The sequence below is a fragment of the Neospora caninum genome, chromosome XI (genome assembly GCF_000208865.1).
Source record: "Neospora caninum Liverpool complete genome, chromosome XI".
NCBI classification, from domain to species: domain Eukaryota; phylum Apicomplexa; class Conoidasida; order Eucoccidiorida; family Sarcocystidae; genus Neospora; species Neospora caninum.
Window position 1 is genome coordinate 1811852 of NC_018397.1, and position 17364 is coordinate 1829215.

The 17364-nt window shown below is 57.6% G+C and overlaps 2 protein-coding genes across 2 annotated transcripts; one reads left to right on the forward strand and one right to left on the reverse strand.

Annotated features, from left to right (window-relative positions):
* Positions 1-911: 911 nt before the first annotated feature.
* Positions 912-12166, reverse strand: NCLIV_055300 (hypothetical protein; the record flags this gene model as incomplete). Its single annotated transcript, XM_003885084.1, has 15 exons — positions 912-948; positions 1395-1537; positions 1819-1914; positions 2253-2363; positions 2917-3551; positions 4068-4137; positions 4781-5865; positions 6319-6537; positions 7120-7549; positions 7901-8266; positions 8719-9066; positions 9481-9709; positions 10068-10083; positions 10837-11093; positions 11754-12166. 15 exons carry the CDS (start codon positions 12164-12166, stop codon positions 912-914), a joined length of 4455 nt encoding a protein of 1484 aa, XP_003885133.1.
* A 2118-nt stretch (positions 12167-14284) lies between these two features.
* On the forward strand, positions 14285-16912 carry NCLIV_055310 (putative U3 small nucleolar ribonucleoprotein protein MPP10; the record flags this gene model as incomplete). Its single annotated transcript, XM_003885085.1, has 1 exon — positions 14285-16912. The coding sequence occupies one exon, from the start codon at positions 14285-14287 to the stop codon at positions 16910-16912; it is 2628 nt and encodes an 875-aa protein (XP_003885134.1).
* Between the last annotated feature and the right edge of the window lie 452 nt (positions 16913-17364).

Consider the following 17364-nt stretch of genomic DNA (forward strand, 5'->3'; position numbering starts at 1 on the left):
CACTGCATGGCGAATGCAGGGACTCCGAAAAGGGGTGTGACATGGCGCAAACGCACCGCGTTTTCCTCATGTGAAAGAAAACTTGAGAATTTCCCTGACACCATGTGGAAGCTTCCGTCTTGCATACGAGCTTTAGACCGAAAAACACGGGTCCAGCCAACATCGCTACGCTGTCCATACAGCCAGTATCTGTCTCTCATCGTCTGCGCGGCAGTTAGCTCAAGAAAAGCGATTGCTTGACTGCTCTGTCTTATTTGTATGGAGCGACGTGAACAGAATGCGTCTCAGGTGAGAGAAAAGGGATGCTTGGCCCCGAAGCTGTGGTGAAAACCCATCGATAGAGTGCGTCCGCTTTGTATACACACGTTTCCCTGCAACACGAAGGCAGCCAGCGAGCCAGCACGTGGCTGCCTCGTTTCTCTCCGTTTTCGGCCTGGACTTTCCCGAAGGCACTTGCTGCCACTAGATATCGCACACGCATGAGTCAAACACGGACGAGTACACCGTTATACACGAGAGCGAGTTCCGATCTTCGACGGGCCGAGTTCAACAAAGGAAAGTGGTTCCGCACACGAACTGCGCGGCTGTCGCCCAACAGGGAGAAAAATGACATCGGCGCGCACCGCAGGACGTCCGAAAATCGCAGCTTCAGCAACGGGCCTTGAAAAATCCATTTTTTTTGCTCGGGGGCAATGCATAGAATTCCGGAACGTTTCCCCGAGACCGTGAAAGACGGGTGCTCTTGGCCGCAGAGTTTACGCGGTTCCTGGTGCCGAGAAAAAAACCGGATCAGTCCCGAAACCGAGAATCCCTCCGACGGGCCAGTCTCGGGACAGGAGCCGAAGCTGCAAACTGACAGAACTGGAACTCTCTGTTCAAGTGCCCCTCCGGCATCGTCATTCTTGCGGTCCTCACGGCTTCGGCAGCAGCCGCTTCAAACCCATAAGCCTACAAAGAGAGATTTGGATACCAAACACAAAGGTCCCACGCGAAACCGATAAACCAGGAGAGGGAAAAACGGACCCCGGCTGCGGAAACCCGACCGAAAATTCCCCTGGTGCTGACCCGACGGCTTCCCGTCTCTCAGCTCCCCCCCCGTTCGGGTCGCCCTTCAGCCTTGGCTTCTCCCGGAGAACTGAGGAGCGACGGAGACGAGACATCGCAGCCTTGATTTTGACAACGCGAGACCCGTGCACAGGTGCGTGGCCTTTTGCGCTCGAAAGTGTTACCCCGACAGCTCATCGAATTGCAGCATGAGTTCGCACTCTCTCCAAGTATCTCGCTTTTCTGCCTCTTTGTGCCCCGGCTCTTTGTAGCGACGTGGCCTCTTGACCGAGAAGCAAAGCCAGGAGAGGGGACAGACAGCCAGCTCGTTCGCTGTCTCCCACACTTACCAAGCTTTGTTGCCGCTGCCCCACTCAGTGGACGACAGCTCCGCATGCACTTTCTGGGCCTGGATGTGTTGCTGCTGTTCCACCAGTTCGCACAGCTGCACGACTCGCTGACTAGCAGCGCTGCTCAGCTCTCCTGATCGCATCTACAGAACAGCAGCCGGGTGCGGAGAAGACAAATGCTCTCACCCACCGTCACTGACACGTGCTTCACATTCGAGAGCAAATGCAAACGCATGCACCGGCCGAAGTATATTTACTGCTAAAGGAAAACTTCTCTGTGATGCGTTGAGAGGTTTCGAGCTGCGATGGGTGCAACATGTGTCTTTGGAGATGCTAGAACGCGCCTGGAGACCTGGGACAGAAAAGATGATTGCCTCTCGAATTCTGTACAGCCCTCACAGGGATTCGTAAACCGTTTCCTAACCTTGCTGAAGAGTTCCTCCATTTTCTGGTTCAAATCATGTGCGGCTGCGCCTGTCTGAAGTTGGAGCAACTGAGAAATGACTCGTTGCACGTAGGCCTGAAGACGCACATCAAGGAAGAACACATCGAGAGCTGTCCACATTCAAAGGTACCACGCAAAACGTGCCCCCGTGGACTCCCCGAAAAACTCAGCGAAAAGCCGTGAGATACACCCCAAGGCACGTGAAGAGAGAGGCGAAGAGGCACGAGGTCACCAAACAGCTTTGTCGAAGGCGAGGTGCTTTGCGCCTTCGAATGTCGCACAGCGCCCTGCGCTTTCTTCGCACCGGAACACGCCCCCCCCCCCCCCCCCCCAGCCACAAGGTGCGTCTCTCGAGGTAGTGGATAGCCGCATTCCCCTCCTCTCCTCCCTCTGGAGACCCTCGGGCTTCTTACCTGCTTCTCGGGGGGCATTGGAGGCGAAGGCGCGCCTGACCCGTCGGGCTTCTCCGTCGCTTTATGGATATTAACATTCGCCGCGTACGTGCTTTTTGTAGCTCTCGAGTTCTGCGAGATGAGCGAAAAACAAGCAAATGCCAGCGTCTCAGACAGCAGCAGAGCTTGGAGGAAGCGTCTCCAGTCAGTCCCCTCTAGTGCACACACGTATACGCATCACCAACCGAAAAAAGATCTTTACGTCGACTGCCTGAGTGGAGTTCCCCCCTTCGACTCACGCGAACCTGGAGCGAACCAACCGTCAACATGGCCGCTCGCCCCATTCTTCTCCCACTCTGTTCTTTTCTTCGTGATTAAACTCAGATGCTGCTCTCAGGTCTTTTTGGCCGCTGAAAGCAGATACGACTTTCGCGTATCCCTCTGCACTCCCTGCGGTAAGTGCTAGGCTCTCTGCCACTCCCTCGCGTCTTTCCTCTCACCCCACCCCACTACGTCGCAGTCTCGCCTGCGTTCTCGGGTGGCCTCTGTTTCCGCTTTCTCAGTGCTTCTGTAGACACCCGACTCGGTTTCCCGCCCGTTTCCCCCTGCCCATCTACAAAAAGGGTTCCCCGCCCGCGTCTGCCTCGTCTTCCCATCCGGGTTGGATTTCTCTCCAAAATCTCACAAGCTGAGCAGAGGTCGGAATGGGCCACGGCACCGGCATCCCGGGTTTGATAGGTTGCGCGCCGACAGTCGGCGCTGAGTAGGCAGGGACGGGCTTTTCCTCCGCTTGCTGCTGCTGCAAAGTCGGCACTCCAGACGCGCCCATGGGAGGCAGCTGCGCAGCCAACGTGCCCATGCTTCCCGGGGGATTTCCAGGTCCGTCGAAGGCCCCCGGTGTCCCTGCTTGAGGCAATCTGCCTTGCTGCGGGCCCGACGGCGGGAACGCCCCGAGGCTCGTTGGGGGGAGCGCCATCTGCGAGGGGGGCTGAGACGGAGAGGAAGCCGGATGCAAGTGCGAGAGGCCCCCGACCGGAGACACTCCATGGGGCGGAGGTACGGGCCCCGTGGGTGTCGGGCGCGGAGACACGTTCGGGGCGTGCGCGGGCGGGTAGGGCCCCTGGGGAGGCCCGCCCGCAGCAGGCGGCATCGGCCGTCCAGTGGGATGAGACGTGGACGGCGCTCCCGGATAAAACGGCGAGGAAGAAGGAGGCTTCGAAGAGAGGGAGGGATGGAGACCAGGCTGACCCGTCGCACCAAACGCCGACGACGGCGGAGGCATCGGGCCACCTTCTGCCACGGGCGACACCCCGCCGTAGCCTAAGAAAAGCAAGCATTGGCACATACACCTGTACATACACGAAACTGCACCAAAGAGACACCCCACAACCCGCGGTTCCTACCCGCGTGGGAGGGCCACACAAATATACATACACGACCCGTCACAGCTGTCTTCCGGAAGTCACATTTCCCCCTCCGTATACCGTTCATCTGACGGAAGGGAGCCCCTGGCGGCGACGGGACCATTTCCCCCGGGTTTGTCACACGGCGCTGAGGGTCTGCGGGCGGCTGGACTCCTCCGGGGTGGGTGGGGGGCGGCGCCTGGGGTCCGGGTCCTGTTCACGAGAGGCAAACACGCGCTGGCAACGGAGTTGTTTCCCGACATCTTTCGGCCCGTCTTGAGAGAGAAACTCCTTGCGTTTTCGCTTTACGAGAAAGCCGTGCACCATGAAGAACAGCTGTCGGCCGCAGCAGCGAATGAGTGACACAGTGACACCAGAGACCTTCAGGTAGACTCAACGCTCAGGGTCGCAGGGGAAGGCAAAACTCGCATACCTTTCGCCGGGAAGGCAGAAAAGCGATTGTCAACAGCCGATCCCACAGAGCCCACGGAACCTCTCTGTCCCTGTGCGCAACCAAGAACACGAATCAGACGCCAGCTCTGTCTTTCCATCTCGCCACCTCTCTTCTTGCGCGTTTCCACTGTGTCCCGTGCTGGCTGATACGGCACGTGGAAGACTGACGCGGTGACCTCTCGCGTGAGATACCTCCACGTTTTTGGCCCGAAAAAGAACGCATGCACAGAGGGAAGCGACGCCCGACACCGCGAATGCGACCAGCTGTCACATTCTTTGGCATTGGTGAAACCTCGGGGCCGCACGCAACGGACGCGAGCACGCGCGGTTTCGAAGCATGGCTGAAGCCACTGCACGCGAAGGCTTCTTCCCGTAGAAACTGCTTCCGCCGGAGGAAACCGGCTCTGCGTGAGGGCTGCACAGCACGTGAGGCGCATCCCCCTCTTGACACCGAGATGGACGGACAGAAGCCAGAATCGAGTGCACCAGTCCCTTGCGTCAACTGAAGATCCGGTCGAGGGGGCGCCCCAGCCAACCGCAACCGCGGGGTCTGCCCCGCCCTCGCTCCCTGGAGCCTGCCCAAGCTGAAACTCGCCGACGATCTCCCCCGCCTGGTGACTTCTGGTGGCCTCTGATTCATGGGAACACCGTTCCGTGGGTACTCAGTCCCGCCCCCGGAAGAAGGCAACTCACTCCTATCATCGGCGGTTGGGCCTGGCGCTGAGCGAGGGGACCGGGATCGGCTGCGCCTCCTCGCAGGGCTGCACCGAAGGCCACAGGCCCAGTCTGTGCCGGCTGCTTGACGCCTGCCAAGGCCCCTGGGGCGAGTTTGCCTTCGAAGGGAGACGGGGGCGGAAAGAACCCCAGCCGCTGCATCTGTTCAGCCTGCGAGTGGAAGAGGCGGAATGCGAGGGTCCCCGCTGCGGCGCGGACGTCTTCGGAAGGCGCCGAGCCTGGAGGCTGCCTCTGTTGCTCGCCTACGGCTCCACGGGCGCCCTGAGCCGAGCCCACTCCGCAAGTGGAGACGAGGAGACGCATCGCGGGCGCGAACAGCGCCGGGTCGGAAGACAGGTACGAGGCGTACGTCACAGCAACCTCCTCGAATTCGACGCACGGCTCCTCGAAGCGGAGCGCGGCCCGCAAAATGAGCATGCGTTTCATCGCGTCGAGCAGGTGGTGCCCCTGCCAGGCGCTGCGGCTCCGCGTGGCCTTGCCCGAGGCGGAGGCGAACGCCGAGGTCGCCCCTCCTTTTTCGCTCAGGCGGCGCTGGAGATCTTGTCTCCAGATTCGGCAGGCGCCCGCGAAGTCCCCCGCACAGAAGTAGCAGAAGAGCGCACCAAAGATATCTGAGCCCTCGGAACTCAGCCGATCGCCGAGCTGGCGACAGAGGCTCGCCAGCTGTGGCCCGTCAGTCGCGTAGCAGCACAGCAACGCGAGGGCGTCGCGCCACGGTTCCGCGAGGTGCGAGATCGGGACAGCAGCAATGAGAGCCGGGAAGTCCTCCAAGATCACATAGCCCACGAGTTTCATGAATGGGTCGGCCATGTTCTCGATGTAGCTCCGAGACGCAGCATTCCACAGCTGCGCACCATCGGCGCCGGCGACGGCTGCCACGCTCCCTCTGCTCCCTTGGAAGGCGCTGGTGCACCCTGCGCCGGCCGCAGCAGCCGCCAGGAGAAGCGCATCCGCTTCGTTCCCGTAGCTTTGAAGCAGTTCGACAGCCCCCTCCAGGCAGCCAGACAAGAGACACGCGCGAACCAGAGAGCCCACCTCTGAGTCTGCGAAAACAACAGAACGCACACACGTCGCGATGGAGCGGCGGAAGAGGAGCAACACCCCGCGAAAAGAGGTCGGGAGAGTCCCCACGCTGTCGCCGAACACCCGCTGGAGACGGCGGCGGGTGTAGGGTCAGTAGGAAAAAGAGACGCTCGCGAGATCAAGACGAGTGAGCGACGACAATCGCCTGTCGAACCCTATGTAGAAGGGAGGCGCGAACCCCACTCGCCAGGGGCAGACAAAAAAGATCGAGAACGCGCAAAACTGCAAGACTGCACCAGAAGCCAGTGCCCGCGGCACGAAAGAGACGTAGGGGAGGACGTTTCCCGTTCCGTCGACCGCTTTGGGCGTATTTGTCGGCGAAAACAATTTCTCGAGCCTTGATAGCGCTGTGCCGTGGCGAGAAAACGCGCGCGAACGCCAGCTGCCGCTCCGTTTTGGCCGCGTCGACTCACCCCAGTCCATCGGGCCAGCCTGGGACGAGCCCAGACGTGCGGCGCGCGAAGGTGCGGCCTTCTCGGGCTCGGTCTCAGCGCCCTGGGTCTCCGCTGTCTCGCCACCTCGGTGCGCCGATGGCAGCTGCTGTTCGGCTTTCTCTGCTTCCACTTGGCTGTCGCCCTCAGCTTGGCACGGTCGCTTCTCTTCGGTCCCCGAGGAGAGTTGCGAGAAGAACTCTGAAGAAACATGGACCAGCAGCCGCGTTCGCGCCTCTCGACTTGCTCAGGTAGAAACCTAGGAATCCCATTATAGGCGTAGCATGGCGTCTAACTTCAGTTCGCTTATTTGTATTGCATGCCTGGTGACTTATGATTCTTGATCGGAGCACAGTTCCCTGCGCTCTCGGTGTCAAGTGGAGACACGAACGCCGCCGCCTCCCACCTTGCCCGGGGAACCGCCCGGTCCACGCGCCAGCACAGTTTGCGGAGCAGAGGCGCTGCAGAGCGGACCCTTCTGGTGCGACGCCGCGTGGAAACGAGACAGCGACAACGCGAGAAACACACTGCGAGAGAGACCCGCCCGCAGGGGCCGAGCCGTTCTAAACGGTGCCATGAAAACTCGAGCGCGAGAGCCTGGGCCGAGGCAACGCATATCTGCACTCGAGCTCGAGGGAAAGGCTTCGTGTGCCTCTTGCCTCTCGGTGTCTCTGTCGCACAAACCGTCTCACGAATGAGCACTCTTCGAAGGCGCGACAGTTTCTCGCCGCCCGAGCGAAATATCTTGCTCCGACCGCTGGAAAACTGTCGGCGAGGACTTACTTTCTGGATCGACTTCCTCCTGCTGAAAGGCCCGCGGCTCGACTCCATTGACGTGTTGACCGCCGTAGAAGCCATTCCGGTTCGCGTTCACCGCGTTCGCGCCATCCGGTGGATGCCCCACAGGCAGTCCCCCCGCGGCCATCGGACTGCTCCCGTAAACTGGGGCGCCGCCAGCAGGCTGCGGCCGATACCCCGCATCCGGCCTTACGTACGCGTCTGCCGGGGCGACTCCCGAGGGATACCCGTAAGCGGGAGCAGAGGGAGACACCGCTCCCGGCTGGGCGTAGGGCGCGCTGTGCATCTGCTGCTGGCATTCGGCTTCTTTCTTCTTCAGAGCCAAGGGAAGCGGGCGCCCGAGAAAGGCTTCGACGCGCTGAATCACCTCGCTCCGCGGCATCGTGAAAGCCTCCACGAGGGCAGACGACCGGGGCTGAAAGGGAGAGCAGAATTCCCGCAGAAAGAGAGCGAAACGGGGGTAGCACAGAAGAGGAGAGAGGCGCAAAGCATGAGTGAAAGAGGGGCAAAAGACGCACAGACTGCGAGAGAAAAGCGCAGAAGCGTGGAGAAAAAGGGCTTACGGGTGCAGAGACAGCGAGGGAGGCGGGAGTCGGAGCAACGAGAGAAGTCGAGAGAAATGAATGGAAACAGAAGGCATGCAGAGTCACCGTCTTTCCTTCATTCAAAGTCTCTCCTTTCCCTGCAGGCCTTTCCACGCGCCTTTCTGTGCGATTCCTACACTTTGCTGCGCAAAAACCTTCGCGTGCTCGCGGCCTGTCTGTACCTGCTGGAAGAGCCGTGCCAGGAGATTCCACACTTTCTCTGTCATCTCTGTCTCTGCGTCGGCCTTGTCGCCACGAAGTCTCCGCAGTTCCTCCTCACATGCTTGCTGCCAGTCCCCGCGCTGGAGATGGCCGTCGAGGCTGAGAGCCTCTTGGCGGAGGTCTTTCTCTTCTTCTCTCCATTCTTCATGCTTTCCCACCATTTCGCGTTCGTCTTCGCCCAGCGACGACGCGTCCACCTCAGAGGACCCCGTTGTTGTCGCCAGAGCTGGCGGAGGCGAAGCCAAGGTCGAGCAAACCACAGAGGTGCTGTCAGGTCCGAAGAAAGCAATGTCCTCTCCGAAGCCCAGGTGGACTCCCCGAGGCCGCTGACCAGAGAGCACAGGGAGAGGGACGAGCACGCGACTGAATGCGGGAGTCCGGGACACATTCCACAGCTTGGATACGGGTTTCGAGAGAAAGTAGGCACCATCACCAATTCCACGCCTTGCAGCAACCTGCATCCTACCCCGCCTGTGCTCCAGAGGTACAGGCCTCGGTGGCAAGAAACACACGGGACTAAGGGAAAGATGACGACAGACGGCGAGCAGGGGCAGAGGTTCCAAACGCACTCACGCACGCAACACATGCAAGGAGGTTAGCCTCACCTCCCGTCGTACCGTTGACCCCCCCCCCCCTCCCCACCTGAACTGCGCGGACGGCGAAAGCGGCCGTCTCGTAGGTCTCACGGATTCCGCTAAAAGAGTGTAAACGAGCCAACGGAACACGAACTGCTGTCTTCGTGTCCTTGTTTGCCAAGGCGCTTTTTGTTCGCGCCTACCCTGAACCAGGACGGGATGTATTTGTCGTGCGCAGGCCCCATCATCCATCCCCCCTCGCCCCCGGCTCCGAGTCCCGGCTGTTGCTGGCCTCCAGCTGCCACGCTGGAATCAGCGGCGAGGCATCCGCTGCCCAGGCCCTTGATGCAGACGCGGATCGGGGCTGCAGCGGCGAAGACGCCGGGGGTCGAAGACGGAGCCCACTGGAGCTGTACATACGGCTCCTGAGTCTGCTGCTGCATGTACACGCCGAAGCCGCTGCTGGGGTGGTTCGCTCCTTGGCTCTGGGTGTGGAAGGCGTCTTCTTCTAGCCACCAACACACAATTCGGTTGTCCCGGCCACTGGTCAGCTGAAAGAGCAGCGACACACGCGAAGAGAAGAGACCAGACGGGCCGAGAATCACGAACTGCGAGGCAGACGGCGAATCCGCGGGAACAAGGAGAGAGCGTAAAGAGAAGCGCGGCAGACATCGACATAACAACACGGAACGCGTCCTGGGCCCTCACGGGCTCGCATGTGTGCTGCGGAAAAACGACAGTCGGGTGGTAACACGCGGAAGAGAGACGGAGGACCACGCGTTTTTTGACCCGCACAAAACAGGAGAAAAAAATCAGGAGGAACGCCCTGAACGAACAGCAAGATGCACCTGCTGGAAGTCTACGACCGTTCTTGCCCAGAAAGTCAAAAGTCGGATTCGTGGATAGCAGCGACGGCAAAAGGGAGCATCCGGAGTCCCCGCGCCTGGGTGTCTCGTCTCTCTCACCAGCATGCGGCTATCCATGGGGTTCAGAGCGGCGTTGACAATGCCGCGCGTGTGTCCATACACGCCGTCAGAGGCTGTCTCGCGCAGAGGGTACGACGAGTTCCGCAAATCCCACAGTTGCAGGACGGGATGTCTGTCGTCGTCGTAGGCGAGCAGAAGTTGAGTTGCTTGGTTCGGCAGCCAGACGACCGAGCTTGGCCGGCTTTGGCGATGCGTGGGATCGCAGAAGCTGAAACAGAGCGTCCAGGACAGAACGTAGAGCGCTCATAAACGGAAAAGGAGCGGGGCAGCGAAACGTAGGACAAGACGGGAAACAGAGAACACGACCTTCTGGGAAAGTCGCAGAAAAGGGGGCAATGGCAGGGCTCCAGCTAGCAAGAGGAGGAAGCGATATGGACAACAGCCGAGAAACTGCAAGCCACGAAGGGAATTTTCTCTAGTTCCTCCCCTTCTTTTTCTTGCCCGAAGAATGGAGCGTACGTTCCGCACCAGTTCGAGATATCGATGTTACCTTCTGACTATTCCCGCATTTTCACTTCAAAGGACGCAGCCGCACGCTCTAGAAAACAAATCCTCTGAATACCCACATCTGAATCTCCACCGCTATCAAGACAGAAACACATCTGGGACTTTCGAGCGGCCGCATAGGCACGGAGGAGAGCACAGAAAGTAGAGACAGAAAAAGAACGCACCCAGCTTTTGTTCAGTTTCGATGAAAGGTGAGTTTGTTGACTTGCCTGACTGCGGTTTTCCGTTGCTTCAAATCCCACACAGAGGTTGAACCGGAACTGAACGCGGTGGCGAGAACGTGAGGCACGACGCGGTTCCAGGCAAGCGAGGTGCACTCGTCGCCGGCGCCTCCACTGCTGGAACCTGAAGAAAGAAACGGACAAAGAATGCAGCTCTCCAGAGCCTCTAGGACTAGCGGAGAATACGCTTCTGGGTGGTGCGTGCTCTTCCTTTCCCTCGAAGGGCATAACACGGAAAGGGTACCGCGTGAGCCACAGGGGCAATTCCTCACGCACTGATGGCACCGCTGCATGTGCTCATGAACCCATGACTAAAAAGGCCTGGAGAAAGGAAATGAGGAGGACGCGCAGAAAGGAAACGCGTGAGCAGCGGGGACGGGGAATAGGAGAGAAGTGTATAAACGCCACGGGGTCAACGCGAGAACACAAGGGCTCGCCAAAGGAGAATGCTGAACGAAAACCGGACACGAAGTTCGATTCCCCATGAACGCCGCCCCTGGCTAGCTTCGGAAGAGACGGGAAAGCCGGGGTGCTCTGCCGGCACGTGCGGGATACAACGGTAGCTTGCCAGAAGAGTTTCGTCAATGTCGACTCGAAGGGAACACACCTTGGCCCTCTCCGCCGGGCTCATACACCGCGACGTCGTAGACATTTTCGACGTCGAGGATGGACACACTCCCGCTGCTTCCTCCTGCGGCGAGAAGTGAGGGCCGTGAGGGATTGAAGTGGATGCAGTGGACCCGTTGGTTCCGGTGTACGGGCACAGAAGCCAGGAGGCCGTTCGACTTGGAACCCGACGCTCCATCAGCTGCGCCGTTCGCATTCCCGAAAGAGGAATACTCGGATCCAGACGGAGAGCCTAAGCTGTAAGCAAGTAGTGGAAATACACACGAACAAAAACGACACGCCTACACAGGTCACAGACTCTGGAAACCGTCCACCTTTGAAGAAGCCACCCGTCGCGGACTCTCCACCTTTCGAGAGGCCCATCGCTTCATTGCATGTTTACTTGTTACACGTTACGAAAAGTTCACACATCGCTGCGACAAGTGCCGAAACCCAGAGGTGGACATCACGTAAACATCCCCGTTGTAGAACCGGGTCTAACTGCATTGAGCAAAAAGACACCTGACTTTTTTGTGGGACACGCACACCAGCATCCTGAACTCCTGGTTGGCGGGGGCCGCATCCCCAGGTGTTCGTGGACGTTCTTTCCTACGTCGAACCGGCTCAATGCGAATCGAATCAGCGTAAACAAGGACCGTACCTACACATACGTACGATAGAGTTCGTTGACGTCGCTTTCTACTGTGGTTAATACAGCTCTCTTTAGCTTGAAGAGCGACAGGTGGAGAACAGAGGGTTCGTTGCCCCTAGATATACGCAACCGGTGAACTATCACTCGCTTCGCTCACTCGGAAGCGACACAAGGCTCGCGTTCATCTCATCACAACCGCGAGTGAGGTATTGCTTTGAAACGCCCTACGCGTCTGACGTGTTTCGTCGAAGCGAGAAATTCCTCACCGTAAGATGGCCTCTGCATCCCAAAGGGTGACGTCTCCATCTGCCATGCCACCCGCAATAAGTCCCAGGGCGCGCTCGCCAAGGCCCCCTCCAGTCCCTTGTTCTCCAGCGTTTCCTGCACATTTATTCTGGCCACTGCTTCCCCACGCGATACACTGAAAAGGTGAAGAAGCTGACACGGACGCCACGACGGGCAGAGCGGTGGAAGAAGAAGCAAAGTCGACGGCCGCGAGTTCGAGGCGTGGGTCGAGGCCCATGGTGCCCAGGGCTAAATACAGCTGGCTCTGCGTAGAGGACTGTCCCGGACTGTTGGAGGTTTCTTGCTGTGGCGCCGCATATTTTGTATGGACAGGCCCTCGCGACGGCGGCCCCCACGCAATGCACGCACTGCGGCACACCTCCTTCAGCGCCATGATTGTATCTGGCGGAAATCAATGAGAACTCGCTCTGTAACCACAGACGACGCTATGAGGAGCGAGAAGGATGCTTGCCTGCCGGAAGAATACCAGAGGGAGTCGAAACGACTAAATAGAGACGGACCGGCCGCAATTGCGGCAACAGCCAACGGCGGGTGTCGAAAAACAGACTGGAGCGTCTTGCGACGCAAGACTATGCAGATCACTAACACTCCAAAAAACAAAGTAACAAATGTACGAGAGAAGCACGAGGGGAGGCCTTTGTGTTCTGCGGAGAGGATGATATGGAGACCAGGTTACAAGATTTCAGCCTCCTCAGTGGCGAGGGAGATGCGGCAAGTTGAACCTGACGACTACGAGGAACAACAGCAAACGACGATACTAAAAAGACGTGTACTGGAGAGCAACAAGCAGATTACCGGAATCCTTTCTTCGAAACCATCATTCAAATCGAGAGACCGGCAGCTATGCCCGGTGTGGTAGAGACAGGGGCCACTGAAAATGGTACATGCTGTGGTGAAGACAAGAGAAGACCCGAGGAGAGAGACCGCAGACACGGCGGTCGACGGAAAAGGCAAACGAGTAAGACGCCGAAAGAAAATGGAAAGCTGCAGTAAAAATGAGAAAAATAGGCCCAACTGCATACGGGTTCAGAGAACGCGATGAATCCGGGACGTGCTGATCTCTGCCGGCGCACACAAAAACGGTCTGGCTTTTTGGAGTGTATGTACACCACCGCAAAAGCTATCGACAATCTCTCTGCACGGAGTTCGGATTTCTGTCTAATATCCTTGCCGTTTCGTGAACTACCTTCATGCGCAGGATTACGACGCGGGCAGTCGTCGCCAGGGTAGGTCCAGTTTGGCTTTCTCTACGAACAACAGTAACGCCGCCTGTCGCCAGCTGCGAGGCGTTTTTCTCTGGCCTCCTCTAGCCGGGCAGTCGCGAACTTCGCGTGCCCGCACGGGACTACTACGGCAGCTCAGTCTCAGCCGTCCCTGTCGGCTCTGTGCAACCGTCCCGGCCTCCCCAGCTCCACGGCCGAGAGGTGCAAACACACGCTTTCGCCGGGGGGTCGGAAGCCCAAGGATGCCTGACATGCTGTTTCTAGCGGAATTCGCGGCAACCGCGCACTGTTTGGATTTGACTGTTAAAACAGCCCCAGTCCTGCTCTCTCTCTGTCTTCTCCGTTTTTTCTTCCCCACTTTTCGCCAGGGCAAGTTTTCCTTTCCTGCTCAGCAGAGTTCGACTGTGCCCGAAAGGCATGCACGCTTCCTCCCTACGAGTGAAGAATCCAGAAAAGAATTGCATGCCTCATCCGTCGACAGCAAAAGCTGAGCAACGGAAACTCTCTGTGGGGCGGGACTCAGTTAGCGCCAGTTCCGCGTTTTCGAGTGAAGGTACGAGGAAATGTCTTAATTCCTTTATTCACGGTACCTTCTCTTTGCCGTTGGAGAAGCATGGCCGTTCTCCCTTCCGTAGCGATTGGCGTCGTGGGCCGCTCAGCCCTCTCTCCCCGCTAAATTCAACTGCCCCATACAGTTTGTCTGCATGTAACCCACTTTGTCATCGCCGCAAGGAGATACGCGCCCGCTCTCACTTTCCTTTCCTATTGCGACTTACTGAAACCTTTGTGCGGCTCGTGGCGTCGAATCAGTTCCTGAGCATTTCCCGCCACCTGCCAGTGTGCGTACACGTGACCCCGCCCTGTTTCCGTTCTCTTCAGCCCTCTGGACCCTTCACTTTTCGTTTTTTCAGCAGGTTCTGATGAAAGACCTGGCGATTCCCTAGTCTACCTTTCTCTCACGCCTTGCTGATTCGGGAACTGCCCTGCAAGCAAAGGCGTTAGTGGCTCTGTTATCTGCGGGCTCGCCTGCGGCACACCGAGCTCTTTGCGTTTTAAACGTCTCTGAGAAAATAGCTGAAACGTGATTCTCTCCGACGCTGCCTCTGGCGCCGCTGTGCAGCTCAGCGTTTTCTCTGCGCCATTCATGGAAACTGTGTGTCTGCGCAGCATGCGTGAAGGGAGGCTCTGACTGTTTGGCAGAACCTGGACAGCCATTCTGTGCCCGCCGCGTGTCCTGCAAGGCTTCAGCGGAAGAGAAATTTCGCGCCATGGTGTCAGCTCAGACTAACCCGGCCGCTGCCCCCTCTTCGCCTTCTTGGCCTCTCGATGACTCCTCTGGGGCGTCGCCGCCTACCCTGTCGGCAGAATCTCACCCTGACGGAGAACGGCCGCTTGAAGAGGCAACATGGAGCGAGGAGGGGTGGCTCGAGACGGCTGCCAAGCAGCCTCTCTTTCTTTTGCTAAAGGACGGGGAAAGCAAGTCGCACCGACAAATGGCTCTTAAGATGACACTCCGCCACCTGGACAGTTTAATCGAGACAACGGCGGGCTACGAGGGTGGCCGGTCGAGTCGGTTGCAAAGGGCCCACGGTCACAGATCTTTCACGTCCCTTCTTTTGCGGAACTCGAGGCGAGAAAAAGAGAGCGACAGTGAAGACGACGCTCTTCGGCTACAAGGAGAGGGCGGCAGAGGAAGCGAGGGTACGGTTCCCGAGGCGTCTGCCAGCGATGCTGACGAAGCAGAGTACGGACAGGCTTGCGGGAGCGCCGTGTCTGTACAGCAGGTTTGGGCACTCGTGGATGCGGAAGGGAAACGCCTGCTGAGGAAATTGAGGAGAAAAGTGAACGACTTGCACACGGCAGAAATGACAAGCCGTCGGGGTTTGAAGAGAAGCAGGAAAGAGAGGAACAAGCAAGGCCGCGGCGAGACAGAGGCAACAGCTGATGCACCGGGGTTTTTCCAAGATGCCACAGAAGGCAGAGAGTGGAAGGAACGGTTCCTTTGGCTGCTACCAGAGTACGAAGAAAACTCAGAGCAAGAGACCGACTTCGTTTCACAAGAAGAGGACGACGGGGAAGAAGAGGACGACGGGGAAGAAGAGGACGACGAACTGGACGAGGAGGAAGGCGACTTGGGCGAGAGTGAGGGCAACCGGGTAAAACGGTCAAGGGTGGACCCTGAAATTGGACAAGATGCGTCCTCGGATTCAGACTCAGAAGGCACCGCAGCAGGCGTCACTTCAGACGGGGAAGGGGAGAAGAAAGAGGACGATGATCCGTTCTTTTCCATGGAAGATATGCAGCGGTTTGTTCTTCAAGAAGAAGAGAGGGAACTCAGAAGGCAGGATGCGGAGAAGAAAAGGTTGCTTGATCCGTCAGGAGAAACCGACGAGGAAGAAGACTCTGACGTTGAAGACCTTTATCTGGAGGGAACGGGAGAAGATGACGAGGAAGTACGAAATTTGAAGTTTTCAGATTTCTTTGATGATCCTGTGTCTGGTCACCACGAAGAGGTGGACAATGTCTTGTCTGAAAAGAAAAAAGGAAAGAAGCGCCTGGACGAAGAGAACTCTCAAGAATATGACTCAGCCGACGAAGAGAAGGGCTTCACCTTTGAGGAGGGTGAAATGGACGAAGAAGAAAGACACCTCCAGCGTGAACTAGATCGCTTGGAGCGCCGTCTGCGGGAAGATGCACATGAGAAACAACGTCAACGGAAGGGACGGGCCACCCAAGACAGTAGTGATATTGAAAGGGATGATAGCGATGATGCGTCTAGCTCGTTAGCTGACAGCGATGAGGAGGAAAGTAGCCAGCAAGATGGTAAGAGTCTGCGTAACGCTTCACTTCGTGAAGTTATGGCCCAGTCTGCATCTCTGCAAAGTGATATTGACAAGTTAGAGCAGGAACTTGTTTCAAAGAAGGCGTGGAACCTCCAGGGAGAGGCGTGGGCGAAACAGCGCCCTCGAAACGCCCTTCTTGATGTCGGTCCTCTTGATCTGCCTCTCTTGGGTGCCGCCGTGAAAGACGATAAAGCATTGGAACAGGCTGATGGCCTGGGAAAGCTCGGCGAAGACGAAGATGATGAACAGGGAGGAGCACAGAAGATTAGCAAGCTCAGTGAGTATATTGAGAAAATTGTAAGACATCGCATCGAAGAAAACATGTTCGATGATGTCATTCGACGCACAGTTGTGCCACCGAACAAAGCAACGAATAACCAGAAAGACGATCCGGCAGCGGAACTCGACATGGAGCAAAGCAAAGTCGGGCTTGGGGATCTGTATGCTATGGAATACGAACAGCAAGTCCTTGGAGGAGCGGCAGGTGGAAGTGGAAAAATGTCAGCTGAAGAGAAGCAAAAGGCTGAACTTCTGGAAATGTTTGGATCACTGATGTATAAACTAGATTGTCTGAGCAATATGAGCTTCCGGCCAGCTCCACCTGCCGTAGCGGAGAAAGCCAAGCTGGGAGGTGGGGATGGCATTGCGGCTTTACAGGTGGAAGAGGCTGTGCCTGTCCTCCTTAGCGGCGCGATGAGGAAGGCGCCGGAGGAACTCAGGAAGACGTCAAAGGAGAAGGAGAAGGACGAGATGACGCAGGCGGAGCGCAAGGCCGAAAGACGGAATAAGAAGGAGCGACGTCGAAAGCGTGTGCTAGGACAAGTCAGACGAGGAGAGTTGACAAAAGAAGGGCTCAAGGAGAGGGAAACCAAGTTGGCGGCGAAGAACAAAGAGCAGAAGGTGAATAGACTGAACAAGAAACAAACTGGACTGACTCAGCAGGAAGCGCTCGCGGAATTGAGAAAGAATCAGAGACGAGTGAAGGTTCAAGAACTTCTGAGTGACGCCATGAAAGCGGTGCGGAAGGAACGCCGCCAGAAGACAACTGCCTAGTCACCCGAGGGAAATCCGTGGTGGTGGTGGTGGTAGAAAAGGCGCGTAGGATAATCAGGAGAGCTCAAACTTAGTTAAGGAGGTTTTGGCGAATGCTAGAGAAATGTGAGGATCGGATTCGGACGTTTAGGAGAATCCGGCAGATTCCACCAAGACGAATAAATGCCTTCGAGCATTTCAGGGGTATTTGGTCATGGGGGCCTGTTCACCGCTGGCGATAAATCTCGTGGCTTGGACGTAGAGTCGACTTTCCTAGTTTATTGTGACAACGACAGCCTGCCGTCACCAGTAGGCAGTTCATGTGTCGCAATCATAACAGAAAATCACATGGGCTTGTATTTTATGGAGCTTCGCGAGTCCGTGAATGTCACGGCCCTGTCGATGTAGAGTCTCGATGACGCTTTCTATTGTTCTGTTACCTGACCTCTCGATTACAGGCTATTCCTTGAAAT